At 37.5% G+C, this 25,316-nt stretch overlaps 1 protein-coding gene across 3 annotated transcripts in view; it reads right to left on the reverse strand.

Moving 5' to 3' along the window:
• LOC110115822 (translation factor GUF1 homolog, mitochondrial) overlaps nt 1–25,316 on the reverse strand; it is a 44,630-nt gene that overhangs the window by 2,537 nt on the left and 16,777 nt on the right. The window contains exons 2-9 of one of the 3 annotated variants that reach the window (XM_028698822.1): nt 24,163–24,913; nt 23,792–23,948; nt 23,599–23,653; nt 22,893–22,960; nt 22,712–22,816; nt 22,535–22,606; nt 22,345–22,458; nt 13,805–13,838 (exon numbers count right to left, since the gene is read on the reverse strand). In XM_028698822.1, coding sequence (XP_028554655.1) covers nt 13,820–13,838; nt 22,345–22,458; nt 22,535–22,606; nt 22,712–22,816; nt 22,893–22,960; nt 23,599–23,653; nt 23,792–23,948; nt 24,163–24,913 — 1,341 coding nt within the window. In that variant the 3' untranslated portion in view covers nt 13,805–13,819. Of the gene's footprint in view, nt 1–13,804; nt 13,839–22,344; nt 22,459–22,534; nt 22,607–22,711; nt 22,817–22,892; nt 22,961–23,598; nt 23,654–23,791; nt 23,949–24,162; nt 24,914–25,316 lie in introns of those variants that run through there. The other 2 variants (XM_020849193.2, XR_003702140.1) reach the window with 2 other exon arrangements.

The raw sequence follows: 25,316 nt of genomic DNA on the forward strand, positions 1-25,316 counted from the left end.
GGATCAACCTTAAGTCCATATCTTTTTGCTTTAGTCATGAATGTTCTCACTAGACATTTGCAAGAGAAATAACTTTAATAGAGGCAGTTAAAAAAGAGTTGAGGATAGATCCTTTAAACTTCAATAGAGGATTAATCTACCCCCAAAGCTAAGAAAGTTAGAATCCTTAGAGATGAGCTTCTTTTGCACAGAAGTAAAAGATCATCAAAAAGAAATGTTTTCTTTCTAGCCATATATAGAGGGACAACTAAATACTTAACAGGCAAAGATCCTTAAGCAAAACCAGTGCTATATTTAATAGAAATAATACGATTATTAGGAACTTTTTTTTTTTTTTTGAAATTGCCAATAGCATTAAAAAAATGTTGACCTCTGTACAATACCTAAAAGAAACAAAAATGAAATTATACCTTGACTTTCGGATCCAGAATTTCTGCTGAAATCCCGGTTGGAATCCTCTATCTGTCGAGAAACCGTCCAAATCCCCGAAATCCAGCCCGAAATCCTGCTGGAGCCGCTGGACTCGCGTCTCTTCCTAGATTTCCTGCAACGGTGCCTCGATCGAACGATCACAGGCATGGTTAAATAGAAGCCGAGCTCCTCTCCACGCTCAACTGCACAAACAAACGAAATCCTCCTCCTCCCAGACCTCTCTTCCGATCCCGACCACTGCCTGTGCCGAGCCCGATCTCAAAGAAGCAGAGAGAGAGAGAGAGAGAGAGAGAGAGAGGAAGAAGAAGCTGTCATTCTTACCTAGCCAAAGCCGATCGGAAGCGACGACGTCCAACCTCCTTCTCCGATCGAAACCCGACGTTGAACTCACCCTACCCGTCAGATCCCGAGCCTTGTCCGAACTCATGGCTGACCGAACTCCTCTTCAAGCCACTCGTGCCCCTGCTCCGACTACTTTGTGCTGATCGACTTCGTACCTCCAGCAACGACTTCCCTTTCCAGTAGAGATCGGAAGTTCCAACATTTGGATCAGAAGCAATAACGTGAGTTCACTGGCTGTGTAGGTGGCCTTCTCCCCTTCGCGCGCTTCTTCGGCTGTATCCCGTAAATCTCCCAAAGCAGAGAAAGGGGGAGGGGTTAAATAGTTTTAATTAAAATTAATTAACATTAATTTTAATTAAAATTAATGTTAATTAATTTTAATTAATAACTTATAATTAATTAGGAATCATTATAATTTTATATTATAATTAATTGTGATTAGTCATAATTAATTATGGTTAATCATGATTAATTACAAAAATAAAGTAAATGCTTCTCCCTTCCCTCGATTCACGTGCCGACCCCGCGCAGGTATAACTTCTAAACCCTAAAACTCCGAGAACCCGATTTCAACGCATTCGTCGAGAAAAAAACGACCGCCTATACATGCTTTTCTTAGCATGGTGGAAGGGAGTGCGTCCCGACACTTGCGACGAAGCGGGTAATCACCTAAATCCCTTCTTTGAAGTTCGTATCGCCTTGGAAACCCCGCCTATACATGATTTTCTTAGTGTGGTGGGAAGGGAGTCCGGTGCAATGCGTACGACGAAGCGGGGATACCCATAAGTACCCTCTTGCGGGGAAATAACTGTTTTTTCTTGCAAAATATTTTCAAAAAAGCCATACATGCTTTTCTTAGCGTGGTGGGGCATCAAAAAAATAACACGGCCGCGGTGTCTTCGAAAGAGGGCACCTACCATACACGCTTTTCTTACCGTGGTGGGAAAGGCCTAGTTTTCCGTAGTTTTCCCCTAAACGGGGGAGACGCCGGAAGGCTGCCGAAATTTTGGGTGACATAATGCTACACTTGGACTTGATTGCACTCGAAAGACGATCGAACTTGGACTCAGCTTGTGAACCTTTGAATTTGATAGAACAACGGAGAACTTGTACTTGGACTTTTGAACAAGAACTAAATGACTTAATAAAGCAATTAAACTCAAATAAAAAAAATTTATATTGAACTAAAGTCAAGCTTGGATCAATTGTGGACTTGATCTAAAATAAGAAATTGATTGGAACATTAAGACGACAAGGCTTGGACTTGAAAAAGATATAAGAGAATTTAATTGAACTCAAAAGAACAAATGCAAAGAACATTGACTTGAGATTGTAGTTTTGAACAACTACAAGAGAACTTGCACTCGGACCTATTTGAACTCAAAAGAGACATGCACTGGAACTTGAACTCAAGAATAAACAAAGAACAAATACATAGAATTTTGAACTTGATCTTAAGTTCAACAAATTTATTTGGGACTTAAACTTGCAAGCATTTGATTCGAATTCTAGCAAGCTCAATGTGACAACATGAGACTTTAACTTAGTAATTACTCCATGCTAAGTGGAGACCTAAATCTTTTTGATGGATATCAATAATCAAACAAAAAGCTTGCATATTTCAACATATCATGCTTATAATTGATTGCAATGAATGAAGCCTCTTCACAAGCAAATATTGAATAAAGAATGATATGTCCATAATCGACAGCAAAGAATGACATTGAAGTATCAAAGGATCAACATGTCAATCAACATACAAATATCAATGAAGGAAGCTACACACAAAATACAAGCTATGTTCAAAGGCAATAAAAGATCCAATGATTCATTAGCCAATACATGTGAAGGGATGTAAATTCTTTTTGACAGTGAGGCGAGCCACATGTTGAGGATGATGATCAGCATGTTATGTTTGTATAATTTATACAAAAGATACAACAATCCTCACAAATAATGTGGTCTCCTACCAACAAGTTCATTGTAATATATGATGAATATTGGGGCACCCCTATAATTAATGTCAATCCATTCTGATGATCAAGGTTTGGCAAATGTGTTGTTAAAAGACAATACAAATCTTGGTAATCTAAACTCACAGCGACAAGTAGAGAGTACATACACTACTCCAACTACGTCAAGAGCTACAACGATCATTTTTGGGATGAACATCTTGACATCAGCAAGGGCATAATCATCCAAGGTTAAGAAGATTGATTCTTTATGTAAGACAATAACAGAAAATGAGAATGAAAGGGTGTATAATGCATGGTATGCAAGAACTCAATAATCATTTGATGGCAAGCAAGAATTAACAAAGAATTGAGAAGGACATGTGATCTATTTGCAAGCAAATGCACATGAATATTTCAATAAACATCTGCAGTTCATATGAAAGATCATTCATTCGCAAATAATAATGAAGAAATCTACCTACATACATGTAGCAATGGTGGATGTACTACACGAGCCAAATACCAAAACAAAGTGCATAAATAATATGACAGATACAAGCTCCCACGATCTTCTGCTCTGCTGCGAATATTACATACAATCTATGAACAAATGTCAAACAACTGCAACGAATACAAGTATTTACAAACAAGGCAGGAGATTAGTTAGTGTACTATGATCCACCTGCAGAAAGCAACGAGTAGTGCACGACAGTCTACCTGTATAAAGTAACAAACATTTCAATTTAGAAGCTGTTACGCCACGCCACTGGATCTGCAACATTCGTACAAGCAGACAGAAGGCGTCCACAACTACAACGCCACGCCACCGAATCTGCAACACTCATACGAGAAGACAGAAGGCATCCACAAGACTATAATGCCACGCCACCGGATCCGCAACTTCTATGCAAGCGGACAGAAGGCGTCTACAAATACTTTCAAAATACCCCTATACGTGCACCATAGTTTGTATACACATACGTACACTAAAAGGGGTAAAATCAATCAAGAACCCGCATGGGCCCCGACGAGCGTGTTATTGGTACACACTGACGTCTAGGGATGCTACGTGGGTCAATAAATCTGAACCCGATCCTCCTAAGCAGTTAAATAGGAGTCGACAAATTTCAATCAATAATTATAAAATGTCCCCCAAACACCCGCAAGGGCCCCGGCGAGCGTGTTATTGATACAAACGTGACGTCTAAGGATACTGTGCGAGTCAACAAGTGAATTCAAGTTCGAATCCGATCCTTCTATACGGATCAATAGAAGTCGACAAGATTTCAACCATCAAACAAATACATAGTTATAGCAGCCGGTGTATTTATATTTCTACATTCATATTAGGCCTTCAAGGACTAAAATTAATAGAATTCACTAATAAATGCATAAAACCTACGAAATTGATCCTCTGTCGACATCCAGACGGAGTTGACAATGTTCAAACTACAAATGGAAATGCTTCCAAACACCCCGATGATGTCCGTGTTGAATGTTTATCTCAACCGGAGGGGTTCACAAACATTTTCAAATTTCTCCCAAATATCCAAATGCCTATCAAAATCCAAAACTCAACAAAAATACCAAAATCCAAAAAAAAACTCAAATCCAAAAATCCAGAAAAAATATTTAAAATTTGAAATCCAATCATTAAATGCTTGAAGCAAAATCCATCCGCCCTCCGCAATAGTTTGCTGGGGTGGACAAGTTGAAAACTACTTAAGCTAACACAGAGCCAAATGCCTAGTCAAAAATATTACTAGTATTCATTCTCAAACAATCTCCTGCCAGCAAGAAAGTGGTACGTGTCCTCTAACCGACGATTTTGCTGTCAAATGGCACCGCAGGATAAACGGTTATGACCCGGGGCCTTCTGAACCGAGTGGTTTTGCCGCCAAATGGCACCACGAAATACCGGTTATGGCCATCGTCAATACGTTCCTTATTGGCATCAAATCCTTGAGATATGAATCAATAGGATATGATCGACGAGGGACCATGATGGCCCGGGACGACGGAACCATGGGATCTTGATCGAGTCTATCATCCATTCCCCCACCATCCGCTTTAAGTGCTAGGTGGTGAAATTTTATATTTTAAATATAAAACTTTTCAAACCTTTTCAAATACCCAAATCCAAACCCAATTTCCAAAATTTCATACCCATGCTGCTATTATATGCCAGATAACACGTATATTCTACATATCTGATTGACGACTAGCCTTAATCGAAAGTTCTCTCTCGTGATCGAGAGGGGTAATTAACTATAGGGGATTGCGCCTATAGGAAACCAGAACTCAGATCATAAAGTCCTCGCAAAATGAGGGCAAAATCTCTGGGTAGTGTCTTATCAACAAACCCATCTGCCTTCCAAAATTTATCCCGGAAGTTATTCAGTTAAAACTCCCTCGCCGAATAAAAAGAAAAGCAAGCGAGGAGGACGAGGCCGAATTTTCGGAGCCCACAAAAAAGACTATTACAAACTAGTTGTGATAGATAACTTGTCACAATCCTCCTTACGCAAATAAAGAAAGCCCGGAGGAATCTTATTACAATGTAGATCTTCACAAAAAAAATCTCCTAATAAAGCAAAATTAGCATAGAAATCGACTAACTTATTACATTCCCTATGAGCAAAATGAAATAAAAAATTCCCAACATCCTTCAAGAAAGACAAGTCTTCCACCGAGTTGTTGTCCCATTTATTAAAAGCTTTATCCAATGAATTTTGAAGATACTTAATGACATTGTAATTATCTCCTTCAATAATAATCCCTTTTGCCTAAAATTTCCAATCTTGAAGAACATTCTTCAAAGCTCGGATAGCCAATAGCTCCAAAAAACCAATGTCCCAATGTATGAATTTGAACCCAAAGGCAAATAGAAATCTGCCCTTATGGCCTCTAAAAACTTTAGCAATTCCAACTTCATTTGAGTTTAAAAGTGCCGCATCAAAGTTGCCTTTAATCCACTCGGGTGGAGGAGGGTGCCAAGAAGAAATAGACAGCTTCTAAAGCTTATTAACACCCCAGTGATCCGAGAAGATAATACAACTTGATGAAGAAAGAGCAATATTAATAGCACTTGAAGCCATATACCCCACACCGAGCTCTTGTTGCCATGTATGACATTATTCCTATTTTTCCAAGAAAAATAAACAGCGGAACAAAATAGATTAGCCATAAAAGGATTGGAATTTGTTAGCAGCTTCAGTTTCCTTATACAATCTGAGAAAGAAGAAAACTTTTGCAATTTGAATCCCCGCATATTCAGCAAATCTATCAAATGAATCAGCTTTTTCACATAATACTGCAACATGTTATATACTTCCTGCTGCAATACAACCCCTCGGGCAACTGTTAACCTGTAGTAATCTTCTAAACATAAGAAAGTCACACGTTGGAATAGCATTATTTAACAATCTCCATCAAAAACATTCAACTCGTGGAGAAAAATTAATTAATTTCAACTATTTCCATTGAAAGCTTTTAGCAAAAACAGGGGAATTCACCTTATTAGCCAATGAAGGCAATGATTTGCCCGAAAACCTGAACATAAGTTCCATAGTATCAACTTCCTCCTCCTTAACGATCTGCACTTATAAAATCAACTCAACCAGATCAGTTCCAAAATACTTAACAAGCTCCCCTTGATCCCATTCTCCTTCTTTAATAAAATTATCAAGAGAAGGAAAATCCTCCTCCATGACATTAATAAATGTAGGCCACATTGAAAGACTTCTATTAAGAAGCCACGCATTTATTAAAGTATCAATAGAAGAACCAGAAGCTATCTTCCATTTAATCAAATGCCAGAGAGATTGAACTCCTTTCAACAAAATTTTCCAAGTGGAAGAGTTCTTTTTCCTGCCATTGTTCCAAATATTATTCCCATATTTCGCTCTTAATGTTCTATAAAGCAATGAATCAGATTCTTTAATGAATTCCCAAGAAAATTTAACTCTTAGTGGCCCAACAATAGATACAATTGAATGAATCCCCCTTCATCCTTCCTCCCAAGGTTTGCAAAGGACATCCCAAGCTACATAATGCATATTTTGAACATTTCCAGGTTTATTCCATATAAAATATCTACACATCTTCCCTAATTTTTTCAAAATGCTTAGAGGAACCAATGAATGGGAAACATAAAAAACCAGAATAGCAAGCATCATAGATTTGATCAAAACAAGCTTCCCAGGTAATGAGAAAAACTTGTTTCCCCATCCATTCATCCTACTAGCTGCTTTCTCTAGAATAAAAAGATAATAAGAGGAAACTAAGCTTCTCATGCATAATTTGATACCCAGGTATTTCAATTCATTTACTTCCTTATAATTAAAAATCTTTGAAATGATCCTTCTCTTGGCTCGATCAACCGAATTCCCAAATACAATTGAAGATTTATTTAAATTTATTGTTTGATCGATCCAATTGCAATAATCAGAAATAATCCTCCTTAACTTTCTCAAATACATAGATTTTGCCTCAGAGAACAACAGCACATCATCTGCATATAGTAGGTGGAAAATCTTAGGAGCCGAGGCAGCTACTTTGATGCCCAATTCCTTACCATTATGAAAAAAACAATTTGAAAAGAGTTGGGAGCACAAAATAGATAAATAAGGAGATAGAGGACATCCTTGTCTAAATCCGCTTTTAGCTTCAATCCACTCTGATTTAGTGCCATTGAAAAGGATAGAGAAGCTAGAATCTATAACATCCAAAAGATTTGAAAAACCCATTGGAAAACCAAAATGAGCCAACACTTGCTTCAAAGAAGTCCAAGACATACAATCATAGGTTTGTCCCATATCTATTTTTAGAACCACCATTCCTTTTTTAGATTTGGAAAATCTAAATTTATAAAATACTTCTTGTACCAAAAGGATATGTTCAGATAAGGATATTCCTCTTAAAAAGGTAGCTTGACTCTCCGAAATCAGATTATTGATCACAATAGCTAGTCTATTTAATAAAACTTTTGCAATAATTTTATAAATAGACAAACATAAGCTTATAGGATGAAAGTTAGAAGGATCTACCGGGTTTTGAACCTTAGGAATACAAGTGTTCTTTCCACTTGAAGCTCATAGTGCCTGAAGAAGCGAAATGTAAAAAAGCATTGCAAACATCTTGCCCAATTAGTTTCCAATATGATTTGATGAAGGAATATGAAATGTCATCCACACCAGGCGAAATGTTCCTTCCAAGGCTCATAATCACCTTTTCAATCTCTTCAAAGGAATAATCAGCATTCAAAATATTTGAATCTTCCAAACTTAAGGAATGAATAGGCTTCGGCCACCAAGTTAACATACAGCTCCTTTCACTCCCTTTTTGAGAAAAGAAATTGAGAAATGTTTCTTCTATAACATTCTGATCTTCCACCATCTCACCAACTTCATTCTTCACTTGTTTTACAAAATTCTTATTCCTCCTACCATTAGCAAAAGCATGAAAAAATTTTGAGTTGATGTCACCTTCCTTCAACCATTTGACCTTCACCCTTTGTCTCCACCAAGTGTTTAACCGAGCAAGAGTGACATTTAGATCATGAACTTTAGCTCTGAGTAACAAACGAACATCATCTGAATTGCCTTCAGCATTTGTTTCCACGATTTGCAATTCATCCACCTCCTTTTTGAGCTTCTCCTTTAACTCCAAAAGATTTTGATGTTTAGCTCTACTCCAAAAGAATAGAGCTCTTAACACCCTATGAAATTTCATATTCAACCTCTCCATAGGATCACCTCCAATTGTTTTGCTCCAAGATTTTTGCACCACACCAAAAGAAGCAGGGTACGACAGCCATACATCTTCAAACCTTATAATCTTGGTTTTCTGAAATTCTTTATTAAAAATCTGTAATAAAATTCGACATTGGTCGAATGCCATCCGAGCCAAATGCCTATTAGCTGCTTGAGGAACCAATTCAAAAGCTTTAGAGTTAAGTAAACACCTGTCTAGTCTTTCCCAAATTCGAGCATTCCCGCCTTTGTTGTTACACCAAGTATATTTTGGGCCTATAATTCCCGCATCATGATAATCAAAATCATTCATAAAAGAATTCATCTCTTAGGAGCAAGAGAGAATTTAAATTTTGTCCACCTCTTTTTTCTTCTTGAGATAAAATACAGTTAAAGTCACCACCGATCACATATGGCATATTCAATGAGGAATGCAAGCACAAACACTCCCAAAGATTTCTTCTACTGTACACATCTCTACCGCCATAAACAGTAGATATTAACCAATAACCTTTGCTAACAATATTTAGCTTCCCTATCACACTTTGAACAGAAGCTTCAATCAAAGAAAAAGCTTCCAAATTAGATCTCTCCATCACCATAATTCCTCCAGACATCTCTCCTAATGGAGACAAAAAAATCCCAATCTTTGCCCATACAATTACCAAAATCATATTTATCCGTAGTAGAAATTGTCTCCCCTATGCCGACAAAGATAACATCCCAATCTTTAACCACCTCCTTTAAATATATGAGGAACCTAGTTGGAAACAATAAAGCAGCTCTTATTTTTATTCACAAAAAGATCACTACACTTTTCAAACCTATTTAAAAACCACTTGAGTCTATTAACCCGATTAATCGAAGCAATAGAAAAGATAATAACATCAGCAGCAAAACATAAATAGGAAATAGGAAAACCACCCAAAGTTCTATATAAATTGTGAGGAAAATTTTCATAGAGATTGGTAATGCCTCTAGACATATACTCTATGGCTATAATAAAGAGGATAGGAGAGATAGGATCACCTTGTCTCAACCCATGAGAGGACTTAAAAAAACTATGACTTTTTCCATTAATAATAATAGAAAAAAAAAAAGAGTTTTCAATAGACTGTTTAATAAGGTTAACAAAAACAGGATTAAAACCAAACAAATGCAAAATATGGTAAAGAAATTCTCAGTTGATATTATCATAGGGTTTAGTAATATCCAATATAATGATAATATTACCCCCAGGCACCTTACATCTAAATCATGCAACATTTCTTGAGCCAATAGAATATTATCTGAAATAGATCTCTCTTTAATAAAGTCGGTTTGATTAGGAACAATAATTCTCGGAAGCAAAGGAGCAAGGCGGATCATAAGAATTTTAAAGATCACTTTACTAAAGAATGTAAAAAGACTAATCGGCCTAAAGTGATTCCAATAAGAAGCCCCATTATTTTTAGGAATAAGAACAATAGAGATAGAAGAGAAGAACTTAGGCATAGGGTTGCTAGCAAAGAAGTCTAAAATTGAATTAAAAAGATCAATGTTCACAATGTCCCAAGCGCTTTAAAAAGCATAATAGTGTAGCCATTAGGACCAGCAACAGAATCAGAATTCAAATTAAAAACCGTGTTCTTAATTTCCTCTATAGAAGGGAGAATAGTAAGAGACAAATTATCCTCCTGGTTAATGATAAGCGGAATAAGACTAGGATTACAATGCATGAGACTGAAGTTGTTATTAAACAAGTTATTAAAAAATTCCACACCAGAGATAGCAATTTCCCCAGGATCTTCGGTAAACAAACCATCAACTCGAGCAATTTTATAAATCCAGTTTCTAGCTCTATTTCTCTTAACTAACGCATGAAAATACTTATAGGAAATACTTGAGTTCACAAGTAATCCAACCCTAGCAATAATTGGTAAAAACAACGAGAATAATACAAAAATATGGAAGAAATCAATCCAAAATAATAGATTACAATAATGTAATCAAAGCAAAGCAAAAATAAGCAAGATACAATTTATCCTCAATTCAAGAGGATGATTGTTCTCTCCCAATCTCTAGACGACGATTCTAGAGCCCAAGACGCCAAGGAAACTTCAAGAGGAACAAATCAAAGCCTAACCCTAACTCTAAAACACCTCATGCTATTTAATACATAAACGTTCTAAATCCAAACTCCCTCTAAAACCCTAGCTGTCCCCCTCCTTTCTCCTTTTGGATTTAATTTTAATAGTGGAACCCACTATTGTGGGCGGCAAAGAGGGGATGCGATATTAGTCTGCCTCCTATAGACCAAAATCGGCCCTAGGTGGGCCAATTCAAGAGGAACCAGCCTAACAATACCTCTCTTCCAAAAAATCACCTTGTCTTCAAGATGAAAACAAGGAAATTGATGTTTCACCCTCTAGTAGGGCTCCTACATGGCATCAAAGTCAAGAAGATTCTTCCACTTGAACAGCACTTTCTTAGTTCCATCTTTTTTCTGGAAAAACCACCGGTTAGAGAATCGTACCACATCCTTAATGGCAGGAGATTATTTGAGAATGGATCTTAGTGATATTTTCGACTAGGCACTAGCTCTATATGATCTGAAGTAAATTTTAATTTGTCCACCCCAGCAAACTGTTTCAGATGTTAGATGGATTTTGCTTTAAGTATGGATGGATTTATTTCATTTTTAAATATATAGATTTTGAGATTTGTGGAGTTTGGATTATATGGGTATTTGTGTGTAGCTTGCAAGTATTTTGAAAGTATTGATGAACCCCTCCGGTTGATATTTACTTCAATACGGTCATCATTGGGGTGTCTTTGAAGTCTTTTGCATTTGAAAATATTTTCATCTTGTGGATGAACCTTGTCAACTCTGTTGAGCTGTCAACAAAAAATCGGGTTTCTCGAGGTTCATGTCTTTTTTTAGTGAATTCTTATTGTTATAGGTCTTAAAGATCTAATATGAATGTATTAAAACAAATACATCGGTCGTCACAACCATGTATTTATTTAATTGTTCGAACCATGTCGACTCCTATTGATCCGCATAGGAGGATCGGGTTTGAATCTGAATTCATTTATTAACTAACGCAGCATCCCTAGACGTCACGTGTGTACCAATAATACACTCGTCGGGGCACATGCGGGTGTTGTGATTGCATTCACCCCTTGTGTACCTATGTGTATACAAACTATGGTGCACGTGCGGGGGTACTTTGAAAGTATTTGTAGGCGCCTTCTATCTGCTTGCATAGAAGTTGCAGATTCGGTGGCACGGCGTAGCAGCTTCTGAATAGAATTGTTTGCTTCTTTATACAGGTAGACTATCGTGCACTAATCGTTGCTTTCTGCAGGTGGATCGTAGTGCACTAGCTAATCTCCTGCTTTCACCGTAAATGCATGTAGATGGATCACTGTGTGCATGATGGACCTTTTACAGTCACTTGTGGGTACACTATAATTCCTTCTAACATCTATGATCTTTCATTAGTATTTGCACCTAGATATAGTAAAAGCTATCATTCTTTCTTGCATGAAGATCAAGCTCTTTCTCCCATGACCTTCTTTACTTAAAGATCACATTATACTTGCAACATGTATGAAGAACATGGGAATATTTGTGGTCATGCTTGCTTACGAACCCACTATCATATGTACCAATTTCTTTTATTTGCAAGAGGACAATTATATTTGCTCATATGATTGATATACACATCAACTTTCATTATCTTTATATGGTTCATAAGACGTTCTTTTGGATGCATTTGAATGATTATAACTTTTGACATCTTCGTTTAGATCTTGTGATCATTGCTTCAAGGTTGAATTCAATTCCTCGTTTATTATTGATTGATTCTTCCAGGTAAATTATGTTTGGAACTTTGTTTAACAACAACCTCTTGCTTGTAGGAGACTGAGATATTTGCTAGCAGTTTAACTTGCTGGTTGTAAAAGCATCTTGGCCTCTAGTAGATTGTAGGGATGCCTCAATATTTGCTTATATATGAGTGTTCTTCATTCTCATTTAAGATTTGATTTGATTGAATGTTCGAGCCACCATATCACATTCAAATCCAAGCTCCCTTGTAGTTCATTTGACTTTGATATTTTTCTTTGATGTATCTCTTAAAGTAGGATCGATGTTGGTGATAGAGATGGAGTTCCCTTCTATAAGACTCAAGTTCTATTATTATTTTTTTTGTATGTGTTTGTGTCCAAATTCCATTCATGCCTGAGTTCAAACTCAGTATGAGTCTTCTACATTCATTCAAGTTCTTTGTGACATAATTTGACTTGAATTCTTATGGATCATCTATTCCAAACTGAGCATAGTTCATTATCAAAACCCACTTGATATTGCATGGTTCAAGTTCAAATCATATTATTTACATCAAAGCAAAGTTTCTTATTCCTCATATCAAGTTCAGGTCCAAGTTCTATTCATTAATGTTTTTTTGGATGCTCAAGATTTTTGATCATTACATTGACCTTTCAAAACATGTTCATTTGAATCCACTTTCACAAGTCCCTGCTTGAGTTCGAGCATTAAACTCAAGTCTGATCTACAAAATAAATCTGATACTATGATAAGAATGAATATCTTAATTAAGAAAATTATGAAATTTATTCATCAGCATGCTAAAATTATCTATGAGATAGAGAATTACAAGATAATAAAGAAAATTTTCACTTCTAAACTCAATTTCAATTTGAAATATATTTTAGTTCAAAGAAAGAAATTACTCAACATATGGGATGAGATAGAGAGGTCATACTCTTTTATGAATCATCACTATAAAGAGAGTAAAGCTAGAAGAAGCAAGGGAGCCAAAATAACTCAAAATCATCCTCTTTTTTTATTGATTAATCATTAATAGAAGGGAGAACAAAGTCCTTTAGCGTAAGTGCTGGAAGGGGGGTCTGTCTTCCCTTCTAAGGTTACACCTATCTTTTCTCTTTCATATATTTTTTAAGTACAAGTAAGAGAAGAAAAAGAAATATGCTCATCTGGCACTACAACAGAAAAGGTAAAAGAAGAAATGGGTGCTAGCAAAGAAACTGTAGCAGCAACTATCGACTTGGCCTAGGGAGGCCTCCTCTCAACTGTCTTTGAACTCTGTACAGCTTGCTCAATCATCTACTAGGTCTTCTTGGAAATTGCTAACTGCCACTCTCCCTCAGAACTGCAAGGTGACCTGCTACTACTGCCCTGACTGTAGCTCTGACTATCATTGTGGCTGGTATTATGGCTGGGACTAGAGATCATCTGAACTGTCTGAGTAGCCTTGCCCGGAGGCTGCACTAAATCACTGTCTTGGAGATGGATCTTCCGGCTGGCCATCAACCTCTCAATCTTAACCTTAAACATAAAATAATCTTCAATTGTATGCCAAATATGTCAGTGAAAGGGGCAATATAGTGGATGTTCTGTTTGTCTTTCTTCATCCACCTTTTTATTAAATGGGAATGTTAAGATATCTTTCTTATGCTTTCTCTTTTAAAGGAATATTCATTGTTAAGTCTCTCCTGTAAAGACGGTTGACTCTATAAGGTCTTATAAGGAGGACTGGACTACTGAGTCTGTGGTCGTGGTGGAGGTGAACTGCTCATGGGCTTTTTGCCCTTATCTGGTGGCCCATAGGTACTGTGTACATCCTCTTTCCTAGGAGGAGGTGTCTTGAAGACTCTTACCGCTGAGGTCTACGTGAAGGCTGACTCTCAACCTTAGGATGGATTGCATAGGGTATGCTGTCCTGTAAACTGATAACCTTCGTCAACAACTTTTGGATGGTTCTAATGCTGTATCCCTTAAGATAGTGTGCTATCGGAGAAATAAAAGGTCGTAACATTTTTAGCATAGTAAGCTTGCATGAAGCAATTCAAGTTGGGATTCAGAGACCCACACAACAATATGTATCAGCTTCCATGTTATTGCTAAATTGCACCATAGGTATAGTATTAAAAATCACAATAGAGAGGATCCCAGGATTGCCCCCCGAACCATTAATAATGAAGGAGAATGGAGTAAGACTATTAAAAAATTATGCAACATGCTTCTCTATCTTCAAAACGTAGACCTCTTTTATCTAAATTCTGATTATTTACTTCATTCAGAGAGAATATTAATATTAATACTGTGATTGTAATTAATAGATTGATATGAGTTGAATAGACGATAAGATTGAATGAAATTTATTTGGTGATAAAGATCAATTGACTAACTTATTAAGTAGAGTTTATGATGAAAGAATGAAATAGAACTGACTAAGATATGATATGATATAGACTGATTATGCTAATTCTTTTATAATTTATAATTTCACCATAGCCAACTAGTTGTCCTAAACAATAAAGAATACACATCAAAAGAGTATATACCGAATATTTCATTCAAAATAATTAGATCACATTAGTCCAGATTATTATGATCGCAACAAAAAAATATCATATGAACTATGAAAAAATATCATACTGAGTTGTGCCATATAAATTTCCACCAAGAGATCGTAACATTTTTAGCATAGTAAGCTTGCATGAAGCAATTCAAGTTAGGATTCAGAGAACCACACAACAATATGTATCAGCTTCCATGTTATTGCTAAACTGCACCATAGGTATAGTATAAAAAATCACAATAAAGAGGATCCCATGATTGCACCCCGAACCATTAATAATGAAGGAGAAGGGAGTAAGACAATTAAAAAGATATGCAACATGCTTCTCTATCTTCAAAACTCGGATCTCTTTTATCTGAATGTTGATTATTTACTTCATTCAGAGGGAACAAGTCTTATGTCCCCTGCAGTACTTTGAGTTCAATCAAGTTCAAGCCTTATCGACTTAATGTTCAAATAAAGTTCTTGCTTAAGTTCAGGTAGTTCAAGCTCTCGATGAACCTCTTCCATTCATTTGAGTCCCCTGTGGTCCAACTAAAGTTCTTTGCTTGAGTTCAAAATATCAAGCTCAAGTTCTATGTCCACAAGTTTGAGTTCACCTCGTCTTAATATTCAAATGAAGTTTCATTATTACTTAAGTTCAAATTCATTTGAAATTTGAGTTCACTAAGTTCATTGCATCCAATTCAAGTCCAAACTCATAAGTCTCTCATTGTTCTTTAGAGTTCAATCAAGTTCAGGTACGGCCTCGTGTTCACCCAAAATTTTGGCAACCTCCCGGCGTCTCCCCCATTTAGGGGAAAACTACGATAAACTAGGCCTTTCCCACCACGCGTAATAAAGGCGTGTGTGGTAGGTGTCCTTGGATGAGGACACAGCGGCCGTGATTTTTCTTCCCACCACTCGCAATAAAGGCGTGTATGGGGCCTTTGATAGTACCTATTTAAAAAAGTCATAATTTCCTTTCCCCCCGCTCGGGGGTGCTTATAAGTGACCCCGTGTATAGGCGGATTTCCGGTGCTCCACAAACATTGAAGTAGGGTTTAGGTGATTGCCCACCTCATCGTAGGCGTCGGACCGGGGTTCCATCCCACCACGCACAATAAAGGTGTGTATGGCAATTTTTAGGTACACCGCAAACAATGAAAACAGGCTCTGTAGTTTAAGGAGATTACTCGCCTCGTCGTAAGTGCCGCACTAGGGTCCCATCCCACCACGCACAATAAAGGCATGTATGGGTGATTTTTCGGTCCGCCGCTAACTCCGAGAGCGAGAATCTAAGTTTAGCAAAATTCATATCTTCGCAGGGTTGACGATGTTGGCTCGGGGATCGAGGGAGAGAGAGAGGGATTTCTATATTTTTTCTTTTCTTTCAATAAATAATTTTTTAATTAAGATTAAAGAATAATTAAATAGAGTTAATTGAAATTAATCTCAATTAATAATCAATTTTAAATATTTATAATTAATAACAATTAATTATGAATAATCATAATTAATTACATAGGAATTACGTATGATTTGAGCCAAATTTTGTTAGATCTTGAATGGACTCTAATAGCCCGTAAACCTCATGGCCAAATAAATCCTCCTTTTTCCTCATTGCAAGGCAGATTTACGAGATTTAGCTGAGGAAGCGCGGGAAAGGGAGAAAGATACCTTCATAGCCGGCGAGCTCTCGTGTTATCTCCACTCAAAATGTCGTAACTTCCAATTCGAACAGGAAGGAGGGAGGCGGAGTCAGGAATGAGATTGGAGCCGGGTCGGGTTCGGAATGTCGAGAGGCGGCTCCAGCTGGGTGTTGGCTTCAGGTAAGAAGAACTCTTTCAATCTCCCTCTCTCTCTCTGCGTCTAGACCGGGAGGAGCAAGGGCTTCGGGATGGAGATCGGAGAGGCTTTGATCGGAAAAGGAGGGAGGAGGGAGATTGGGAAGCAGAGGAGTTCGGTTAAGGAAAGTGGAACGAGCGATCCAGTAACGAGAGCTTTGCTCTCATTTTATAGATGCGAAGGGAAGCTTTGTCGAGGCGAGATTCCAGGAAACGATGTGAACAAGGCCGAATCGGCGCGATTTCGGCAAGATTTTGAGGATCCGACGGGTATACGGTATGCATGCTACGATCTTTTGGCTTTTACATAGAGGTCAATAAATACCCACCAACAAATGTGATACGCGTCTAGCGAATCACGTTTGTTGTATGATGATTGACCTTGTGGATCTCTAAATATTTATTCTAGATGCCACACTAGGGCTTTCATTTAGTGGATCTCCATAAACTTGTTTGGATGTCACACTAAGATTTTCATTTTGTAGATCTCCAAAAGTCAACCTCTGTTCCTTTACATATTTTTAGATTCACTTGTAATCTTCAATATAGTTGATATTTTTGCTCTTGGTCAAGTAGATAGAAGACTTTGTATTTGGGTCAATAAAGCTTCACTTTGTAGATTGACGGTAACAGATAACATCGCCACCATTTATTTCTAGCATTTCTGTATCATTTGAAATTTATCTGGTCTTTGCACATTCATCAGTCGATGGGATTTTGCTGCCTTAGGCTCTCCATAGTTGCTTTCGGGTTCAGGTACACTTTCTCCCCTTCTTAGTTTTGATTTTGTGCTTGTACTCACAATGCTTTGTATTTTGTACAGGCTACTACAGGAAGAACATCCAAGCTTCATCCAGTTTAGTACCTCAGTAGGCTTAAATTTTGATATGTTTTTACTTTTGTTGTACTGTTCTTTTTCTTTCTTTTGCTGTTCACTGACATTTTCTATTGCTCTACGCAGGCTTCAAGATGAACGGAATGCTTTTTTGTGAGCCACTTCGGGAGACCTCTGCTTCATGTATAACTTTCCTTTTGTAATTTTACATATATTGCATGATGTTTTCTTCTTTCTTACTGACACTTCTTAATACTTTGTGCAGGTCCCAGAAGTGCAGAATATCTGGTCTTTGGAAGGAGCAGAATAAAGTGGTTAACTTCCTCTTCAAGAGTAGTTTAGGGAACATATTATAGTCCTCCCTGAAGGACATTGTACTTTTCCTTTTCTTTTAGCTGATATAATCTTGTAAAAAAAGATGTAATCTACAAATGTGCATATGAGTTCTGAATAAAATAAAAAAAGATGTAATTCAGTTGTGGACGAGCTCTCTTTTTACTGTTCCTGAGATTTTTATAGTTGTGCTCTGACCTGTGCTCCTGGCATTTTTAAATATTTATTTGGGGATCTCAGCATGCAGTACAATGTCGACTCAAATAAATATTTAAAATGCCCCCAATCTTTAAGGACATTTGTAGGCATCATCTAGGGTGCTCATTCCCTGGCTTTGACTTGAATCCTGAGATTCTGATTCTTTTTGTCCTGTGTTTTTTGTTGCGGATATTGATGGAGAATTGTCTGATTTGTCTTTACTGACTTGTCAGGTGATTTTTTTGTATCTTCGGCCCTATGCTTCTAGCTTTGGCGGACTTGATGGAGTAGTAGATGCCGGTGACCTAAACTCTTTAGGTTTGCACTAGGTCGGTGGCGAAAAGTCATCGGTCAAGAGCTTTGTGCATAACGGACTTGTTAATGACAGAATCCACTTAGTTCAACCTTGGGCTTTGTGTGAACTTTGGGATAATTTTCTTCGATCCTTTGCTTTGTGCTTTGGCGGACTTATTGAAGAAAAATTCCTTCGATCCTCGCTTTGTGCTTTACGGATTTGTTGAAGGATTAGCAGGTTCTTGATTCAGCTGATAGTACCGAACGTAGGTAATATCTTGAACCTTAACAACTTGAGAAGACTTTAATCTGAGTCACTTGAGTTCATCAGATCAAGAGAGCTAGGATTTGATAGTTCTTTATCCTCTGGTTGCTGAGATGGGGGTTCCTCTACTACGGCCTTTCTTATGGCTTGTTGAGTAGATGTAGTTGCCAAGGATCCGGCCATATTTGGGCTTGTTGGATCCAACCTCTTATACTCATTCAGGCTTCAGACTTAAGCTATGGAAAATGCGCTTCCCAATGCTGACTTCACTAAAGTTGGTAGATTTGGAGTTCTCCTTTGTGGTTGAAAATGTTGGAGCCTACGAATATTCAGTAGTTGCTCGAGACTCATCCTTCCACTGGAACTTTGATTCTCCAGTCATTTAGAAGAATTTTGTAGAATATGATCACTTGAACTTGTCGAATCAAATTTGCCTTCGTGCTTCCTACAGTCCCTACTGACGGGTTGACGAAGTGCGGGTTCCGCTACTACGGCCTTTCTTATGGCGTGTTGAGTAGACGGAGCTGCCAGCGATCCAGCTATATTTGGGCTTGTTGGATCCAACCTTTTACACACATTCGAAACTTAAGCTTCAGACTGCTGGAAGACTTCAAGCTTTTTTGGCTCAATTTGTTGGAGTATGTAGTCACGAAAGTCTCTTTCTTGACTTTTGAGTCTTTGTTCGTTGGAGAAGGTGATGCCTTGAACTTTTAAAAGATTACTTGCATATACTTTGAAAAATAAATATTTGTATTCTTTAGCACAAAAAAACATTTGAATTGATTATTTTAAATATTTATTCGGGGATCTCGGCACGCAGCGCGATGTCGACCCGAATAAATATTAAAATGCCCCCTGTCTTATAGGGACATTCTAGAACAGAATAAATTTAGAATTTTGATATTTTAAATATTCATTTAGGAATCTCGGCGTGTAGCACGATGTCGACCCAAATGAATATTAAAAATGCCCCCTGTCTCGTAGGGACATTTTGGATAGGCTTTGTATCTTTAAGATTTTTAAATATTTATTCGGGGATCTCGATACACGGTGTGATGTCGATCCGAATAAATATTTAAAACGCCCTCAGTATGATGGGGGATTTTGAAATGCATTCTTGTTACACAAGAGAATTTCAAAATGCAAGGTGTACTTTATATTAAAGAATATATATATAGTACATGATAGTTCGACATATGGTCATTCTTATGCTTAATATTTCTTCAGGTATCGATCGTTGATTTGTGGCATGGGCCTCTGACCATCTAGATCGATCAACTGATATGCTCCTCCTTGATACACCTTCTCGATGACGAAGGGACATTCCCAATTGGACATGAACTTGCCACCGATTTTTCGGTGTGGGATGATTGGTCTTCTCAGCACCAGGACCAATTCCCCTTCTTGAAATGCACGAGGGCGCACCATCCGATCAAACGATTTTGCCATTCTTTCTCGGTAGATTTCCAGGTTTTGTTGAGCTTGCAATCTGATCTCATCGAGTGCATCAAGATCCTCCATTCTTAAATGAGCATTTTGTTCTTGAGTAAAGTCATTCTAGATTGCTACCCGGAGTGACGGTAGTTCAATTTCCAATGGTAATACGGCTTCAACTCCGAACACCAAAGAGTAAGAAGTGGCCTTGGTAGGCATTTTGTAAGTTGTACGATACGCCCACAGTGCTTCTGTCTTCTTCATATGTCATTCTCTTTTGTTTTTGCTAAGAATCTTCTTCAACAGTTTCACCAGCGTTTTATTGAAGGCTTCTGTCAATCCATTTGCCCTTGGATTATATATAGATGAATATCGCCAATCAATTTTGTGCCTATCTTCTAACTTGTAGATTTTTGTACTTTTGAATGCAGTACCATTGTCTGAGATTATGCGGCATGGCACACCAAATCTATAGACAATATTGTAGGTAAAGAAATTGATCACATGTTCGGATGTGACCTCTCTGAATGGAGCTGCTTCTACCCACTTGGAAAAGTAGTCCGTCGCTGCCAGAATAAAACGATGTCCCGCTGATGATGGCGGGTCTATTGGGTCAATTATATCAGTACCCGAGCATTCAAATGGTCATGATGTTATTGTTAGGTGCAAAGGATTTGGAGGCTGATGTATAACATAACCGTGGATTTGACATTCGTGACATCTCTTAGCATGGTCAATACAATCTCTGACCATGGAGGAGCAAGGGCGTCGGGTTGGAGATCGGAGAGGCTTTGATCGGAAAAGGAGGGAGGAGGGAGATCGGGAAGCAGAGGAGTTAGGTCGCGGAAAGTGGAACGAGCGATCCAGTAATGAGAGCTTTGCTCTCATTTTATAGATGCGAAGGGAAGCTTTGTCGAGGCGAGATTCCAGGAAACGATGCGAACGGTGCCGAATCGGGCACGATTTTGAGATTTTGAGGATCCGACGAGTATACTGTATGCATGCTACGATCTTTTGGCTTTTACATAGAGGTCAACAACTAAGAAAAAAATTCATCTCCCATCTCCTACCCATTTTCACTCTCTAAAGAGAGAAAATACACAATAAAAAATATTCCTAAGCCACATCCTTTTCATTCTTTAAAAAGAGAGAGGAAACACGCTTTTCCCATTTTCCCTTCATTTTTCCTGTCTAAACAAAGAAAGAAACCCCTCATCCTCCACACATCTCCATTCCTCCAAACTCCCTCTCAAGATTTTTTCTCTAAATAGAGAGAAAATTGTTTTCTCTCTCTAAAGCTTCTTTAAATCTTTCAAAATCATTCCCCAATCTTCCTCCCCTCTTACACCTTCCACAAGCAAAATTGGTCCCCTCTTTCTCTCCCGTCCTTCTAGAAAGAGAGCTTTCACTCTCTGTCTCTCAAAAATAAAATAAAAAAATCAACAAAACAAAAGTATTAAAATAATAATTTCAGTAATTTTAACTTCAATATACACACACACGTTATGATGTGTATTTGGTTGCTTGCAGGCTCTGTTACTCCATCATGGACTAGCCTTTATGATGCGTACAAGTATAATAGACTTAAATTCAAAACCCATAGAAACTCACAATGATATGATTGACATGGGAAGGGTACCCCTATGCACGCCCTTTCGAGCATTCTGAGAAGAGCCTCGTCGTTGAGGTTTGCAACATCACGAATGGACTCCACTTGCTAGGCATTCAATGCAGCAAGTGGACTCTTATACACGCCCTTTCGGGTGTGGTGAGAAAAAGCTCGTCGGTTACCTGTGCATGCCCTTTCAAGTATAGCAAGAGAAGCCTCGTCAATGGCATGTGTGACGCGACCAAGTGATTTACCTAATACAAATTTCTCATGTAGGTACCTCCTGCACACCCTTTCATGCGTGGTGGGATTTTAAAATTATTAAGTTTCAAGTGTGGTGTAGGTAATTTATGGCCCTGCACACCCTTTCATGCGTGGTGGGATTTTAAAATTATTAAGTTTCAAGTGTGGTGTAGGTAATTTATGAGGCCATAGGTGGCAAGCATGAGGTTGAAATTTCAAGACAAAAAATCTCACCAATACGTGCATGATAAAAATAGCTCAAAAAATTAAATAGCATTACATGTTAGTTTTTTCTTCTTCTATTTTTTTTTTTTTTTCTTCTAAATTGCAGTTAAGATGCCATCTTCCACTAACTGAATTATTTAGAAGTAACATATATTTTAGAGAAACAACACTCTCCTAACATTAGTTGATAGAGAAATTAGTGACATACTGAGCATCTTCGTAGTCAAATGATGCATATCCAGAGGTTATACTTTTCAGTTCGTTGTAGAAATCAACAACAATTTCCCTAAGTGGAAGTTGATATTTCATGAGCACCCTCTGGCTGCACGACAAAAATGGAACATCAATTTGGAGTATTATCTAGTTTATAATTGCCTCATTGCTCAGGCGAAAATCACCTTTCAATAAATGAATATTCAAGTTGATCTCCTCTCCTTTCTGAACAAAGTGTAATAACAGGTCCTACATATCTGAAAGATTATTTGGAAAAAGAGAATGATCAATACTATTTCTTCTTTCAACTAGTCTGCCACGGAAAAAAGTAATGAATATACCTAACAGCACAAGGAACTTACTCACAAGGAAGGATTATAGTTGCAATAACTGATGGTTCCCAACATGCTGTAACACTCTTTCCGGGGTTTGAGGCTAATGCAGCGGGATTCTGAACCTTTACCTTACTAAAACAAAAACAAAGGTACAGATTCAATTACCTATTCAACAGCAAGTACACTGCTCATTATGGTACAATAATACCTCCCATCTGAATACTCAAAAATATAAGGCACAGTTGGTATGGTAGATAAAACTTTTGCACCATATTCCTGCATGATTATGATACGAATATTACTATTTAGTCCAAAGAAAAAGATTTGTCTACCTATACTCCAACTAGTAATTCAAAAACAAAAGAACAAACAGGTGTCTACAAGAAACAATTGATACTCCAACAATGACAACAACATTAAGCCTTTATCCCATGGCTACATGAATCTTTTTTCTCTATTGTGTTATGTTAAGAATTAAATTCTCATTTAAATTTAATTAGAAAAAAAAAAGTCATTTATAATATTTTCTAGCCAAATTTAATACATCTGCTCCCCTAACCGGGTCATCAGAAGACCAACGTTTTATGTGCAACAACAACAGCAATATCAAGCATTTAACGGATACATGAATCCTTTTTTTCTCTATTATGTCATGTTAAGAATCAAATTCTCATTTAAATCTAATTAAAAAAAAAGATTATTTCTAATATTTTCTAACCAAGTCTTTTTAGTCCTACCTCTACCTTTTTTAACATAAACCAAATCTAATACATCTACTCTCCTAATTGGGTCATCAGAAGGCCAACGTTTTATATATATTAAAGGATTAATGTTATAATTATTCAGCAAGTTCTATGCTGGCCGTAAAAAAAAATATTGCATGAAAAGGAAAGGAGAAAATCAGTATAATATACTTGCTCAAGCCGTTGATGAAAGACATCCATATGAAGTAAACCCAGGAAGCCACATCTGTTCAAGTAATAAATATTATAATATTGGTACAGATTAATGGGAAAATAAAAAGAATGACGATGATGAAATTTAAGAAAATCTTAGACAGCTTTCAGGCAGAAATTAATCCATTGATTCAACAACAAATGACTATACCTGAATCCCATGCCAAGTGCTGTACTAGTCTCTTTGGTAACCGAAACACTAGCATCATTGCAAATCAATCTCTCTATTGCATGGTTGAGAGCATCAAAATCAGATCCATCAGCTGGATAAAGGCCAGAGAAAACCATGTGTTTTGCAGGCTTGAAACCTGAACGGTCAGGGATGTATTATTTATATTTATAAAAGAGAAATTTGTGAGGAGATTAGGTAAGCATGAAGCTTGTCATGAGCTAACTTTGTCAAACAAGGTAACATGCATATAGCTTATTTTAGCATGAAGATGCCATTAAAACTCAAATGAAGATCACAAGAAATGACCTTTATATGATTAGTAGGGAAAAGGTGGGAATATGAAACAATACCAGGAAGGGGCAAAACAGTGCTTTTGGCTTGATGAAGTGTATCACCAACACGTGCCTCAGCAGTTGAGCGCATTCCACTAACAATATAACCAACTTGACCAGTCAATAGAACTCCAGTTGGGGTAAGTTCAGGATGCATGATTCCAATATCTGAAACCTCGTATACATGGCCAGTTGCTGAAGAAGCAATTTTATCACCCTTATAAAGAGCCCCATCAACAACAGCAACATGGCATATTACTCCTTTATATTCGTCATAATAAGAATCTAATAGAAGCATCCTTAAAGGTGAATCACACTTTCCAGGTGGAGCAGGTATGCGGTCTATCACAGAAGGAAGGACATGTTCAAGACCCTGGCCTGTTTTAGCAGAAGTTAGAAGAGCATGATTTGGATCCAGATCAAACAGGGACTTCAGCTGAGCCTTTACACGATCTGGATCTGCAGTAGGCTGATCAATCTTGTTTATTACAGGGATAATTGCCAAGTTAGATTCAAAAGCAAGATAGAAGTTGGCAACTGTTTGAGCTTGAACACCTTGTGCAGCATCAACCACTAGTAAAACACCCTGGCAAGCTGCAAGTGATCTGGATACCTCATAGCTAAAATCAACATGACCAGGGGTGTCAATAAGATTCAACAAAAAATTTGGTGCATTTACTATTTCAGTAGCCTCATGTTGCTGAAATTTGTGTCTAAAGAACATTGTAGCTGTCTGAGCTTTGACCGTAATACCCCTTTCCCTTTCAACCTGTGAACATATGTGTAGTTGTGTAAGCTTACAGCAGGGGTACATTAAGAAAAAAAAAACTGTCCACCCACACGCATACCACATGGAGATTATAGGTTGATTTTTCAAGAGAAAGTGTGTGACCAGAGGAATATGACTACCATTTATGAACACCAGACATCAACTATCAAACGGACATGAGTTTTGGGCTGGCTTAAAGTTTAAACAATGAGAACCATAAGCATTGTATGGTTCCTTCTTTGAATATAATACCATGGAGAATTGTTCTTATTTCTGCTTTTATTGTGCTTCTCCCATCAAAGTCGTAGAGGTTTATTTTCTTTCTGTGTTTGGTTTTCCCACTGATCTAAACGAGAATTTGACTTTTAACATGACACAATGAAGAAAAACGATTCATGTTGCC

Source organism: Dendrobium catenatum, unplaced genomic scaffold (genome assembly GCF_001605985.2).
Source record: "Dendrobium catenatum unplaced genomic scaffold, ASM160598v2 fragScaff_scaffold_1150, whole genome shotgun sequence".
In the NCBI taxonomy this organism is placed as follows: Eukaryota; Viridiplantae; Streptophyta; class Magnoliopsida; order Asparagales; family Orchidaceae; genus Dendrobium; species Dendrobium catenatum.